The 15,299-nt window shown below is 30.9% G+C and overlaps 1 protein-coding gene across 1 annotated transcript in view; it reads left to right on the top strand.

Moving 5' to 3' along the window:
- Positions 1 to 15,299, top strand: part of VWDE (von Willebrand factor D and EGF domains) — a 45,227-nt gene that overhangs the window by 3,012 nt on the left and 26,916 nt on the right. The window contains 7 exon segments of the mRNA XM_036231057.1: positions 9,169 to 9,234; positions 11,769 to 11,967; positions 12,062 to 12,065; positions 12,434 to 12,535; positions 12,537 to 12,650; positions 12,879 to 12,937; positions 14,295 to 14,580. Coding sequence (XP_036086950.1) covers positions 9,169 to 9,234; positions 11,769 to 11,967; positions 12,062 to 12,065; positions 12,434 to 12,535; positions 12,537 to 12,650; positions 12,879 to 12,937; positions 14,295 to 14,580 — 830 coding nt within the window.

Raw genomic sequence — 15,299 nt, 5'->3', positions numbered from 1 at the left:
TACAGTCTCATCCCATCCCTCTTTGCAAAGTTCCATAGTCACTCACATTGTTCTTTCTTGATTGAAAACTAATGTAACTAAAAATTTCTGATTTGTATAATAATTTTTAGAGATATTTATTTAACAGACCCCAAAAAAACCAAAAAAAAATACATATATGTGTCATACTTATCCAATGGCCCTCATTAGACCTGTGTTTTCTTAATATCACATATCAAAATTTTCATTACAACCTAAAATTGCATAATAGCTCAATTTCTCAGGTGATTACTATATGTCGGGAATGGGCTAAATGTTTTCTATTCACTGTCCCATTTAATCCTTATCACTACCTTATGAGGTACACATTTATACCCTTATGTTACAAATGAGGAAGCTGGGACAAAATAGAGTCCAGAGGTGGGATTTCTAAAACAGATCAGCCCAGCCATAAAGTTTGTACTCTTATCTGCTGCATGATCAGCCTAGTTGTCTTCTCAAATCAAAGATAATGTGTTAGTAAAAAGTATATCTGGACACTGAAGTCAAAGAATGTATGCCAGCCCTGCCCCTGTCATAATTTCTGTTCTTCCATTCTCTTACCCATAAAATGAGGATCTTGATTCTCAGCAAAGGTTGTGGATTGGCAATTGTGCCCTAGAGTTTTTTTTTTTTTTTTTTTTGATCTGATGAGAAATATTTCTTTTTTGTTTATTTTAAAATTGTAGTATTTCGATAAAATAAAAAAAAATACGAAAAGAATAAAATAAAAAGAATATTTGGCTTTTTTTAAATCAAGAAATCACCTGGCAAATTAGGCCCAAATTCTGTTAGTACAACAATCAGCCGGTGGTAGCAGCTACTTCCTCTATATGATCAATGCATTCTTCACACCGTTGTCCTACCTCTCCTGTTGTCTTGCACCAAACCATTGTCACATATATACATGTCCTGACCTGTAATATCTTCTGTGGACATCTGAGTCTGTACCCTGCCCTCAAGCCATATGCCCCCAAACCATATGCCTCGGAGCCCGCGGGTGGAGCTCCGGGACTTCCGCTCCATTGTCGGTCAAGGCCTTTGATACACATTATATTTTTGAATAAATTGTTTGTCTTAAAATAAGCCTAAATACCCTTGATCAAAATTTTGGAAATGTTGGCAATATTTTCTGATGCAATATTTTTAAGATTTTGAGAATCTTTTAGAAATGGACTTCAAAACTTGCCATCTCCATTTTAAACAAACATATCTTTTAGACTTTTCCAGTTCTAAAATTGGATAACTTTTATTCAGATATAAGTAGAATATATCTACTTATTATTTTATTATTTTTGTTATTATGCAGGTAAGAAAATACAGAAATTCTAAGGTAGGTTTAAATTGTTTCAATAAAACAAAAAGTGAAATTGGTTATCTAAAAATTAGGAAGAAAGAGGTTCACTATGTGCAAGGCAAGTAGATGATAGTACATGTAATCTTTTAATTACCTGTGAAAGATCTACAAACTATGGCCCACAGTCAAATCTGACCTCAGTCTATTTTGGCAGATAGTTTCATTTGTAACACAGCCATACCCAATCATTTACATATTGTTTATAATTGTTTTTACTCTACAAAGTATGCTAAAGCTTTTTTTTTTTTAATGTTCTAAGCAGCATTTGGAGTCAAAGAGTTGCTAAGACAAATCATTCATTAAAAGCTGCAGAAAATTTCAGAAATGTCTGCAATATTTTCAGATGCAATATTCATAAGAATTTGAGAAACTTTTAGAGATGGACTTCAAAACTTGTCACTTTAATTATAAACAAACAGAACTTTAAGAGGTTTTACTTTACTTTATCTAATATCAAATGAAATGCATTGCTCTATTTGAGGTAGTTTTCTAAAAATTATGGCTTAAGGTATTTTAAAATCTTGCAAATAGAGTTTCAAAATTAAATCATGAAGATAAACAAGAGACCTAATTTTTCAATCTAAGAATTTCTGAGGGATTTTTATTTTAAAGAAAAATAAATACATTCCAACAACACACTTATATACAAATTTACTTTCCTTCTTAAAGCAAGTTTGTTCGGAAAACAATACTGATTTTTTAAAAAAATGAAACATAGGTATATATGACCCAATAACTTCATTCCTAGATCTGTACCCCAAATAATGGAACATGTATGTACACACAAAATTTGCACTCAAATCTTCGTGGCAACATGACGAAAAAGTGGAAACAATCCAAAATGTTCATTAACTGATGAATGGATAAAGTATGGTATATCCATACAATGGGATGTTATTTGCCAATAAAAAGGAATAAAGTACTGATAAAGTTACTGTGTGGATGATTTCAAAAAGTGAATGAGGACTGTCACAAAAGAACACGTGATTCTATTTATATGAAATGTCTAAAAAAGGGAAATATATAGAGACATAAAAAAGATTAGTTGTTGCTTAAGATTGGGGGTTGGAATGAAAAGCCACTAAAAATTGGCATGAGGTTTATTTTTACAGTGATGAAAATGTTCTAAAATTAGATTGTGATAATGATTGTACAGCTCTGTAACTATGCTAACATTCCTTGAATTATAGACTGAAAACAGGTGAATTTTATGTTATGTAAATTACATCTCAATAAAGCTATTTTTAAAAATGACTGCATCTTGTAAAATGACTTATTTCAAATTGGATTAGGGTGGGTTTTGGGGACAGTTGGACAAAAACTAAATTTACTGACATCTATTAGATTATTTTTAAAATCTAACTATTAACGTTACTGCTCCAACATCATCAAACATTTCTTTATAGTCATAGAATTTAAAGAATTATATATTACAAGTTATAATTGTGAGGCTCAAATGTTTCATGATTTAGAAAGAGATGGTAACATAAATCATATAAACAAAAGCAGAAATGTCACACAGCTTTACTACCTGCTACAACATTTTATTGAAGGCTTCTAGAAAAATCTAAATAATATTCAGGTATAATCATGATTCTAATTAGCTTGACATTTCAATCATAAAGGTATTTTATAATATATACTCTAAATGCAAACAATATCGCTTATGTCTATAGATGGCTGATGAAAGGGAAAATACACATCTTTTCCAAATCCATTCAAAGGAACTTGAGTATTCCAATCTCATTTTAGATCACACTGTGGAAAGTATTAAGTTGAAACAAGTTAATTTCTTTATTAAAATGGCTATCTTTAAAAGTTGCTTGTATTGTATAAAAATAAAAGAAACAAAATCTTCAAAAAGTTATTTCTCAGTCTTCTATAAAATATTCTGATCTCTAAGACAGGAAAACTGCTTAGTCGGTAAAGCTTATATCACCATGTTGCAATCTATGTGGTTTGGCATGGCTAGTTGATATATAATCAGTTTGTTATCTCTATAATTATGAATTTATGCCCCAAAGTAAACTTAATCAGAGATCAAACCATTTATATTCTACTGAACAGTGCCCAGAGACCTCTTTGGAGTCAATGATGTTGAGATCTGTTTATATAAAGGGCTTGCTTTCTGACTCATGTGAAAGATTTATTTAAAAATCCATTTTTTTCTATTGTGGCAAACTATACAAAATGTAAATTTACCATTTTAAGTATTTTAAAATGTACACTTCAGTAGCAATAATTACATTAACATTGTTGTGCAAACATTACCACCCATCCATCTTCATAACTTTTTATCTTCCCCAAATGGAACTCTTTCCTAGTAAACAATAACTCACCATTGCCCCCTCCCCACAGCCCCTGACAACCACCACTCTACTTTCTATCTCTACAAACTCGTATGCTCTAAGTATTTCATCTAAGTAAAATCATATAGTATTTGTCCTTCTGTGACTGGCTTATTTTACTTAGCATAATGTCTTCGAGTTTATTCCATGTTGTAGCTTGTGTCAGAATTTTCCTTCCTTTTTAAAGCTGAATAATATTCCATTATATGGATATACCACATTTTGTTTACCATTCATGTGTTAATGGACACTTGGGTTTCTTCCACTGTTTAGCTATTGTGAATATCGCTGCTATGAAACTGGGTGCAGAAAGATTTATTTTTATAACTAGCTTCTTGCCAGTCATCCAGCTACTGTCTCCCACTTTATCTACATTATTAGAGGCGTGCCACAATAGACATTATAAAATTAACAGTTAATGAATATTCTCACCGAATATTCTTTACTACATTAAGTCTCTAGTTGACTCCTTATTAATAAAAGGGAATTTGCAGTTGAGAGTAAAATGTCTGTTCCATTTAGTGTCTCTGTCTGGGAGCAATCATATTATGAATATAAACTCAGAGCCAAGACATTAATCTGTGAACCTTAAGTATTGATTTGGTGACACCATCTTTTTCCCTGATATTATTTCTATCAATCCCTCCTCCAAAAGATGTGTCTGGAAGAGAGCCAGGCTCGCTCATTAAGTAAAACATATATAGACAAAGGAATTTATATAAATGTGTTTTTCAGTTAAGGTACTCCAAATTATACTGCCCACTATAGTAGGATAATGCTGAAAAAAATGATACACCTTTATATAATAATGATATAAAAAAGCATAATTATATAGTATTGCATCTTTGTTTTTTTAAAGAGTAAATTATTATATACCTCATGTTATGTATTCTGTGGCAGACGCTTATCTAAGTGCTCTTTTTGCAGACCTCTCCTCTGTACTTACCCCTACCATACACACACTTTTGTTTCTTAAACTCTATGGAGTAGTTATTATTACCATCATTCCCACTGTAAGAAAAATGAGGTTAAGAGGGGTTAAGTGTGCCATCCAAGGTCACACAGCCAGTAAAGAGGTAGCAAACCTAAAATTAGAACCCAGGTGTCTTGACCTCAGGATTTGTGCACTTAAGCATTATGTTTTTCTGGCCTTGAATTTGGGGTATTCACCGAGACAAGTTCACCATCACTTCAAAAATGGATCTGATAAGAGCTGAGTTATTTCCTTTTACAAGGAAATCATCATTTGAAATTTTCTCCCTACAGGCTTTTCTTTTCATTCAAGTTATATTGTACTCTTTTCATCTTCCCTCAAACAGTCTATATTATTTCTCTCTTGTTAATATTTACTGCATTTCACAAGAATCATTGGTATTCATAATTAGAATACCATGTATCTATTGTTTTTCTCCTTTTCAAAAATAAAAAAGTTAAAAATTTTGATTTGTATACCAATTTTTGATGAATCTCATTATATATGCTAAAACATCATTTAAATTACTTTTTGTTTTTCTCACAGTTCTATAACTAATTTTTATTCAATATATTCTTGCAGACCTAAAACTAGTTTACATAAGATTTCCACTGAGATTTGAAAAACAATTTCTTAATTTTGTTTTAAATTTTTTTCTAGCTCAACTCACTTTTAAGGAGGAAAACTAGTTCTTTGTTATAAGTCTATTGTAATCTCATTAACTAGTATTCATCAATCAAAAATGGAAGGGAAAAATGAGACCCACTATAATTTAAACTGCATGTTCAGCATTCGTTAGAAGTTAGGTAAGTGATGTCCTCCAAGAAAGTATAAAAGTTGATGGCATTTCTACAGATATTACTGAACAATGAATTTACAAACAACCTGTTAAGATTTAATCCTGATTATAGCCATTACTTAATTTCAAATAGGCTTTATAAGCTGAAGCAAAAGACATACACTTAAAATCTCTGTGATTTCATCCTGCTTATATTAAATTATCCTTCCGCAATTAGACTTTAAGATGAATTTCAACTACTCACTCGCACCAAAGTTTTAATTCATTTTTTTTCTATAATATTGGGTGCCTCCTCTGCGTAATAAAGGAGACTTTACACTAGTTTTGTACCACAAATGATTTTTTTTTTACTTATACTTTTGAATACAGGTTTTAAATAGTAATTTCTCTTTCAAATAACAAAAATTATAAATGAATTATAAAAGAACTTTTTTAAGCATTTGGGCACCTCCTGTCTTTATCATCATGCCTAGTCCAAGCCTCAGTCTTCTAAAACTATAGGTAGAACTGTGTCCTGAACCCTGGCACCCAGCAAGACTACCTTCTGTTGATAAGTTTCTTCTTTCTCCTCAGGAATAGGTTTTGAGCGCAAAGTCTGACGCGACGGATAAGTGGACCGCCAAAGAAAAACTAGAAAAGTGAGGTTTCATTTAATAACATAAAAAAAAAAAAGAGATGGTAGAATCGGTTTTTTTAAAAAGTGTGTGTTGGGGGTTTGCGGGGTGAGGATTCCGTCAGAGGCAACCTCATATCTGAAGACAACTTCTGATTGGAAACCATCCCCAGGGCACCCTTGGGAGCCATGTAACCATGTGCTGAAGGATCCTGGGTAACTGGGCCACCACTAGACAGCAAAAGTGTCAAAATCATGGAAAACCATGCAAGACTGAGAAACTGTCACATATTGGAAAAGACTAAGGAAGTATGGTCAGTAATGCATTATGAGGATATCCTGGATTGGATACTGGAACTGAAAAGAACATTAGTGGAAAATTGGTAAAATCCGAACAGAGTCTTTAGTTTATTTTAGAGTATTAAGGTCAATTTCTTAGTTTTGATAAATATATCATGGCTTTAGTATGTGTGAATATTAGTGAAAGATGGATGAGGTTTAAGAGAAAGTTTTTGCAACTTTTTATATGAATCTAAATTTATTTTAAAATAAAATGCTTATTATGAAACAGAAATAAAAGAAAACATTATTTTGGAAAGCAATAACTATTATAAGAAAACTGGTCAGTATGTTAAAGAAATATGTTGAATGGTCAATGTATTAAAGAAAAATCTGGTCCAGCGTGAAAGAAAAACTGCTCCAGTGTTAAAGAAAACTGGTGAATGAATACGAATTGACTGGCATCTTACAAAGGGTACCTGGGGAAGGTCTTTCTGAATAGATGACGAACTTGAGCTGGCTCTGAATGAGGAGAATCAGACAGCCATGAAAAGATGTATGGAAGAGCACTCCTGGTAAAGAACAGCAAATGCAAATGTCCTATTATAGGTATGAAGATAACTATTTAAGGAACTGAAGGAGAAACAATGTAGAAGGAACGGACTGAATAGTTGGGCCTTACGAGAGGAGTCATAGGAAAGAGAGAGAGTCTACAGAGTCTCTAGTTCATGGAGTCTCATAGTGCAGTGTAAATTCTTATGAGATTTTAAGTAGTTAAATCATATGATCTGATGATTGTATTTAAAAGGTTACTATTCCTGCAGTAATACTCTATCTAAGAGGCTCACTTTATAGTATTAATTCAATAGGAAGATGATGATAGCCTGAAGGTTGGGGGAAGTAGAAATGGCTTAGAGTAGTGGTAAAGGAGAGAGGGTATTGAGTTGAGATGTCTTTTAGAGGCAGAGGTCATGCATTGGATGAAACTGTGAGAGGAAAGACTGGGGTACAAACACATAAGTTGTGAAAAAAGAGGAATCAAAAATTTTATTTTGGCCTGTTACATAAGAGGGGGCATGAGATACAGACATAGAATACACACAAGACTCATAAGCCTGACACCGACCATGGTTGTTGACTGCTGAAGTTAGGGAATAGGGGTCTTTGATGAGAGTTCCCATAATATACCATTATGGATATCACAATAGATAACTAATCTTAAACTTTTTTGTTTCTTTTTCTCTGTACTCAATTATGACTTAACTCTTTGAAATATACAGACTCCCTTTTTATTAGGGTCTCAGGATCTCACGTTCTGAAAAAGGTAGAGACTCAACAAGTACATATTTAATGGCAGTGTTCAATAGAACTAGTGAATTAAATCCTCAGACGCAAGGAGCTCAAACGAGAACTACGTATGGTGATTTTTTTACTTGCACTGCTTAGACAAGAACGAAGCTGATAAATGAGGTATTTATTTGTTTTGAGGGAGGTGGAGTGTGCTAATATGTGACTAGGTGATTGGAAAAAACAATCGCCCCTCTTGTAGGGTGTCTGGGCTCATTTATACATACAGAAGACTGAAAATGCTGAGAAAAACTGCTACAGACCAGTGTCATTAAACTAGGCAAACACTTGTAAATAATAATTATTATTTGAGTAACACTTATAAATATTTCCATCCTGAGGTCGTTAGACTCTCCAAACTAGAAAATCCCAAATAACACAGATACAGCTAAACAGTGGCAAGAAATATAGAAGCAATTGTAAACTGCAATTAATAGTATGAATGAAAAGATTGTATTACTGTAGATGAGAATACTGGAGGTGAATGAAGGATGAAATTTATAATAAGGTGTCACCAGAGAAAGCCTCTTCTGAGAACAGAAGATTGACATTGTGAGTCTGAGGGTAAATAGTCCTTGGTCAGATAAAGATTGAGGGCAAAAACACCCCAGACAGAAACAACAGCTTAAGAAAGGCCTTAAGGATTTAAGAGTATGATGTTCTCACAAGAGTGAAAGCAGGACAGAGATGGTGGATCTCAAAGAGTAAGGGAGAGCATAACAAGACAAGAATTAGGATGAGCAGCAGGGCCTGATGTTTAGGGAACTCTGCATTTTATTTTCTGTGCATTGAGAAGTCTTATGTCCAGCTAAATGTAGCTGAAAGCAGTATATTTAGTAAGGACATTCAGCAACAGATCAGTTCATAGAGTATCATTGGCAAAGAGAAAATCCAGAGAGAAGGATCAGTTTCATTGGGTGGCCAAGATGAGAATTACGGTATTTCTCAGTACTCTTGCCATGGAAAAATCTCATTTTTGTAAAATTTCAAACTATATTTCCAAATATTTGTGGAAAGTTCTATAGGTGTTTTAATGGAAAAAACAATTTACCTATATTCATTTAAGAAACATTGACAACTATTAAAAATGAAAACAAAACTTTCACATTAGAGAATACCATAAAATACAAATAATTGCCTCAACAGAAATATTTACACTGAATTTTAAAACTCAATATTTAAAAATTTGCATTTTTACTACATGATTTTAAAACTAAAAAAACTGTTTTGTTAATGTCACTACCACCCGCTCAGTTTCAAAGTGTGACTATTCAAAATTGTTTCTCTCTTTTACCATATTCAGGTTCTCAGATAGATTGTCATCTCAGATAGATTGATCAATCGATCAATCAACCGATAGACAGACAGACATAGAGATATGTAGAAATCTTTATGCTCAGTTGAATAAATACAATTTATCCTTAACCTTTGCAGCTATATCTGATGCAAAATTATACCCATGTGGCCCTGACAAATTTGAAATTGGAGGTGATTGTGTTCGTATCAAATTTTATTCTTAACAATGTATTTATAAACTAATAATGTCAAAAGGTTTTATGTTCTGTGACTTAGTTTAGATTGGATTATGCTACTATTTGATAATGCCCCAGTCTAGTGGATATCAAAAATATCACTTTGTCATCCTTTTAAAAATAGCAGTGGAGTCAACAAAGATATAGAGAGTTGGGCATGTTAACCCTACAGACACGTGTGTATATTAATAGAATCTTTTTATAAGAAAATTTGGCAGTTTATCTCAATAATATTAAAAATCTGCATGTATTTTTTTCCTAGCAATTCCATTTCCACAAATCTAGCTTAGAGAAATATTTAAAGAAGCATGTGAATACAAGATTTATGACAGCATTTTTCTAACAATATGAAAAAAATTGCAAATAACCAAAAACTGCTGGTTGAGTCAATATCTATAAAGATAAAATGTTCTATAAACAATATTAAAATGCAGTAACACATTTTTAACATTAGTAGATATTTATGGTATATTGTAGCTAAGAAATCATATTATGTACCACAATCTCATTTTTGTTTTTCAGGAATGATTGCATTTGTACCAAATAAGTCTTAAAAGATAAATGCCAAAAGTGTAAAATGTGGTCACATTTTTTTCTCCTTTCAATCTGTATTTTTTTAAATAAAGTTTTAAAAGTTGTTTCAAATATTAAGAAATTCCCCTATTGTAATATTCCTTAACAAATCACTCTAAATAGATGTCTAATAAAATTTATGATATCTACTTAAAGGATGGGCAGAAATCTAAATTATTTATTGAAACAGCCTTTTCCTGGGACCCGTTAGCCAATGAATGAGGGATCGTTGACAGTTTTTATGGTGAAATAAACCCTACTTACATAAAACAAATCAGGATAGGTCATATGATAGTCAGATACCACCCCTAAAATTTAATGTTTTGTCTTAAAAAGTCCAATTTTATAATAATCCTCGAAATAAATACTCCGAGTTGCTTTTCTATGCCTTATTTCAGTTGTAAATGGATTTTCCAGTCCCCTTTTCTTTTTTAAACAGCTTTTATTTTATCTGAAAGTCTCAGTTTAATTAGGCCCTGTGATTTAAGTTTTTCAGGAAATAAAAAAAATCCCTAACAATAGTAACATTAACCATAAAGTATAAATATTTGGCTATATTGTATAATATGTTTGGATTATCTTTATCATATACATGTATTATAGTATAATCACTTTTCTCCCTTGAATAAGCAATACATTTAAGCTACTTGTTATGTAATTCAAAATATTTATGCAATTAACTGGAAAAAATTGCTATACAAAATCATACATAATTTGGGTAAGTAACATTTGAATGAAACTATTGAGTCCAAATTAACTGATAAAGTTCCATAATAAAATAGAGAATATATTAACATATTTTACATATGTTAATATTAGAATTGACAAACCCATAATAATTGTGCTTTCAAGCAGAAACAATTTATATCATTCTTGAACACTTGAAGTATCTTTTAATAAATTTTCTTTGATCTACATTGTTGAGAGCAATGATTGGCTCACCTAGTTGATACTATTTAAAATATTGATTCAAAATTTTAATTTTCATGAATTATTTACTTTTCAATCAGTTTTCATCTTTTATTGTTAATAATTATTTCCATAGTTATTCTCTGTTTAAAAATAAATTTGACTTTTTTCTACTTTAAGAAGGAATTTATACTATATACATAATTTTAAAAAATCAATACGTACTCAAAAGTGTCTATTATTTTCTTCAAATCTAAATATGGTGATTTAGCCCAATGTTTAAAATGTTTGGCAAAATATTTCTTATTTAGATTAATTTGAAAACCATTTATTAGGATTTTGTAATCTGATATCCAATGAAATAACATTTATAAATATTTGAAAGTGCATAGGATCCCCCCCCCCCAAATTTAGGTTAAGTTTCTCAGAATTTTCCAAAATCCACACTAAAGGACTAAAAAATTAATATTGTGATTATCATAAAATTACCGCATATGTATAGTAGAAATTTTAGGACATTATAAAACTCCTTCTTATAAAATTTATCACTCAGATATTTTTCTCTTCTCTAAAATAGAACAAAACTCATTAAAAACTCATTTGGAAACTTTCGGGATTCCCAGATTTAATTTGCAATAGCCCAAAGATTAAAGCTCTCTGAGTTCCTAGAGGGATCTTTAAACATTTTTAATCTCAGAAAAAATTAAAAGAATAAGACGATTGTTTAACACTAGGTATATTTCATTAATACAGCATAATCGCTCCTATGTGAAACAGCTTTTTCAAGAAAGAAAGAGTAATGGTGAGTTGAGTTATAAGAGTAAATTATGATAGTAAAATAGTTGTCATTTGATTTTACATTATAGTGACTTATTATAATGTAGAAAACCTGAATTTTATTTGTTGGATCTTTTAGAAAAGATAGTAGCTTAAAAGAAGGTAAATTATGTTTGTGTTCAAGAGCTAGGCTTTTCAAGGATAGATGTATTCAACATGCACCAATACAAGCTTGATGACCAGAGGTTGTGAAGGAGCTGATTGAGTCCAGAGTTTTATTTAGGTATGCTTTTGATGTTTCCTCTACAAACAACTCAGTGGGATTTCTCATAGCTTGGTCTAGGCTTTCTTCTCGAGAAACCAAAGAAGAGCTGAAGCAGGAGACCACAGTTCAGGCATTCTCTTTTTTTAGAAACCTCATAAACCTCAGACTTGAAGATAGGTATACCTTCTTTATTTTTCATGAATGCATTAATTGTCAAAAATGAACTTTTAAATCATATTCTAAAAGTAGTTTTTGTCCCCATAATATGAAGCACTGTGTTTTTCTATTTCTTTTTTTCCTTGGCAATTGTGCCAACTACAGTGATAACTGGTTGAGTCACTAATCTTGACAATGAGTATCTGCTTCTCACAATTTGCTGATTATTATCAGTGAATCCTTGTAATTTTATGTCTCTTTTTGGGTTTAAAATGATATACTTTCAGTCTAGGAAAAAAGTTTTCATTTTTTTGATGATGATATCACATCCATTTTTTAATACATCTTCAACACAAAGTCTACAACACAATTTTGTTGAGGCTTGAATAACTAATATTTTATAAAGATGGAATTTTTCTCATTTTTAAGCAAGTTTTAAAATTTCTTTTTGTTATTTCATGTGCTATATACTAAAAATTAAAATTAGGTACTTACATATAATAACTTACACATGTCTTCCTGTCATGCAGGCCTTCACTGGATGTCATCCTGTGCTAATGGAACCTGTAGTCCTGCTTTTGTGTACTAACTACACTGCTGTAACAGATTTTTCTCCAGATGGAAACAGAATTACAGACATTATCGTGAAACCTAGAGTCAATGAAGATTTCCCGTGGAACAGCTACATTTCAGACAGCATCCCGGTTGACAAATTACAAAAATATCTTCATAATTGAAGCTTTAAAAAAGACATGTGCATTTTATCACCACACCTTATAAACTTTTCAATTCAAAATTATTTAATGATTTCAATTTTTAAATGATTTCATTTTTCAATAATTAAAAATTCATTGAGATTACTAAGCAATTTATTGTATATTACTAATTAACAATTAATGATAATATTTACTGCAAATATCTTGACTTTTAAGATCAGAGTAAAGGGTGTCCCAACTGCTTACTGCTATTTATTTACTGACCCACATATTTAATGGAAGGTAATTTCCTGAAAGTTTTTCTTTTAGTAATTTGTGTTTCTTTTAGATTTTGTTGTTGTTTTTAACACCATACTATGTATTATTTCTTAGTCCTATCCAGTGAAAGGTTAGAAAGAAAAGCATTTATAGACATCACTGGCTTATTTCAAAATACTAATTTATTTGTGTGGAATATTTTTTTCTTTAAAATATAATTTTAGTAAATATGAGGATTACTTATGAGGCTGAATTTGTAAAAATGAAGATTCTTACAAATACAGACAATCATTTTAGCTTGACTGTTTTTAGTAGTGCTTAAATTGTTTGCTCTAGAGATTACTGTTATTGCATTTTTCCATACTGAAAAAATATTAAAGGTTTAAGGCAAAAAGATTAAACTAACCCATTATAATTATTTAAAAAAAAACTAATCACTTCTAATTCATGGAAAGATATTCAGGGGGAAAACTACTGTAGCCGTAATGAATATCTGGATAGCTGCCTCTGGAATGTAATGTAAAATGGGCAAAATGACCAAAAAGCAATCTAAGCTATCTTACTATTAATATATGCAGAGAAAGATTAAATTCAGTTATACTGAATTCATGATTTTTGGATGTCTCTAAAGAAAATGACAAGAACACCTCATTGTTGAGTCAAAATTTTCTTTATGATAAGAGTAATTTATTCTTTTTAAAAAATTGTAATGTGATCATTATCAGTAAAATTATTCAATATTAGTGAAACATATACATTCTCCCCAATACAAATGACACTGCAAAAGTTTGAATGAGCGTGAAAAGTTGTGGGAATTGGTCCTACATGCAAGAATCCTTTATGGTTATAATTAAAGTCTTAAAGGTTTTAGTGGAAAAATCTCAAGAAAGCAGAGTAGTGATTCATTTAATCCATTATAACACAACAAGATGAATTGTGCAACAACTAAGTGACGCCATCTTGTAAGTGCTGAGGGTACGGTGCTGAACAAAAGAGACAGATACTCTACTCTCATAGAGCTTAACTTTGTAGAAGTAAAGAGATATATACACAATTAATAAAGAAAATATATAGTGCATCTGAGGAAGAGAGGTGCTATGAAGAAAACTAAAGCAGGGGCAGAAAAAAAAAGGCTGGAAATAGGAATTGTTTTAAAATGGTGAAATTAGTAAGAAAGATTTGGGTGTTTATTACTACTTTATTTTATTCAGTGCTCTATAAATAAATGCTCAGGACATGTAAAGCTATTATAAATATATTGATTTTTCATTTTTGTATCAAAATATACTGGATGCATAGATATAAATTCAACACATATTTTTGGCTAACAACATACTATTGTGATATTTTATACCAATTCTTAATGCAACTTACTTTTGTTAATGATAGTATATAAGATAATTTCAAGACTGGAATGTTTGTGCTTTATAAGAGTATATCAGATAATTTTGAAGTCCATGTATGTCAGTGGGACTGTGGAAGCCTTCACTATCCTGTGTTATGTAACTGCGGGTTCATTGCCAAAGAAGAAGGTGACGTAGTTACTTTCGATATGTGCGGTGGCCAGCTACATGAATCACAGCTGTATTTATCTGTAAATAGCCAGGATGAAATCAGCAATATCAAGATAAGTGAATCTTACTTAGGAAGAAAAGTCACAGTGTGATTCTTTACTGTTAAAAGTTATCATTCTTAGCATTAATTTTTTTTTTTTTTTTTAGGAAAATAGCATGTAGATTAATTTTAGGAGTAAAATTTTTTTCACTTACTACATACAAAAAGACAGAACACAGTTATAACTTTGTCAAATTTAAACTTCCTTATTTAAAATTTCAATATGATAATGTGGTTGGTTATTCATAAAAATATTTGATAGTGCCTAAAAATGGTATATTAGACAGAGATGAAATATATAACTAAAAATAAATACTCAGGAATAGCTAAATAATTTTTGAAATGACTACAGATGGTTCTGTCTCAAGAATAGGCTGATAGATACATGGAAGAGATTAGAAAAACAGGAAAAAGAGCCAAGATTATTTAGTCATTAATATTTTTAAATAAAATTTTATATCTGTGAGATATTTATATTTTTAAAGCATCTTCCTTTCATATTCCAAAAAAGTAAATTCCATCTGGATAAAAATTAAATTTAAATGAAAGTAGTAGGTGACCATTTCTATAACATTGAGATGAACAAGAATTTTTAGCATAACTTTACATATTTAAATTCTACCATCAAAAACCAAAATGTAAATTAAAAAAATGGGGAAATATTTGCTACATAGGAAACATACAATTTATAGAGAACCACTCATATATCACTGATGTCCAATAAGCACTCCAATTAAAATGAGCAAATATAAAAAGGCAATTCAC

Source organism: Rousettus aegyptiacus, unplaced genomic scaffold (genome assembly GCF_014176215.1).
Source record: "Rousettus aegyptiacus isolate mRouAeg1 unplaced genomic scaffold, mRouAeg1.p scaffold_m13_p_13, whole genome shotgun sequence".
Classification (NCBI taxonomy): Eukaryota; Metazoa; Chordata; class Mammalia; order Chiroptera; family Pteropodidae; genus Rousettus; species Rousettus aegyptiacus.
The sequence above is the reverse complement of the archived record's forward strand: the minus strand, read 5'-3'. Positions and strand labels throughout refer to the sequence as shown.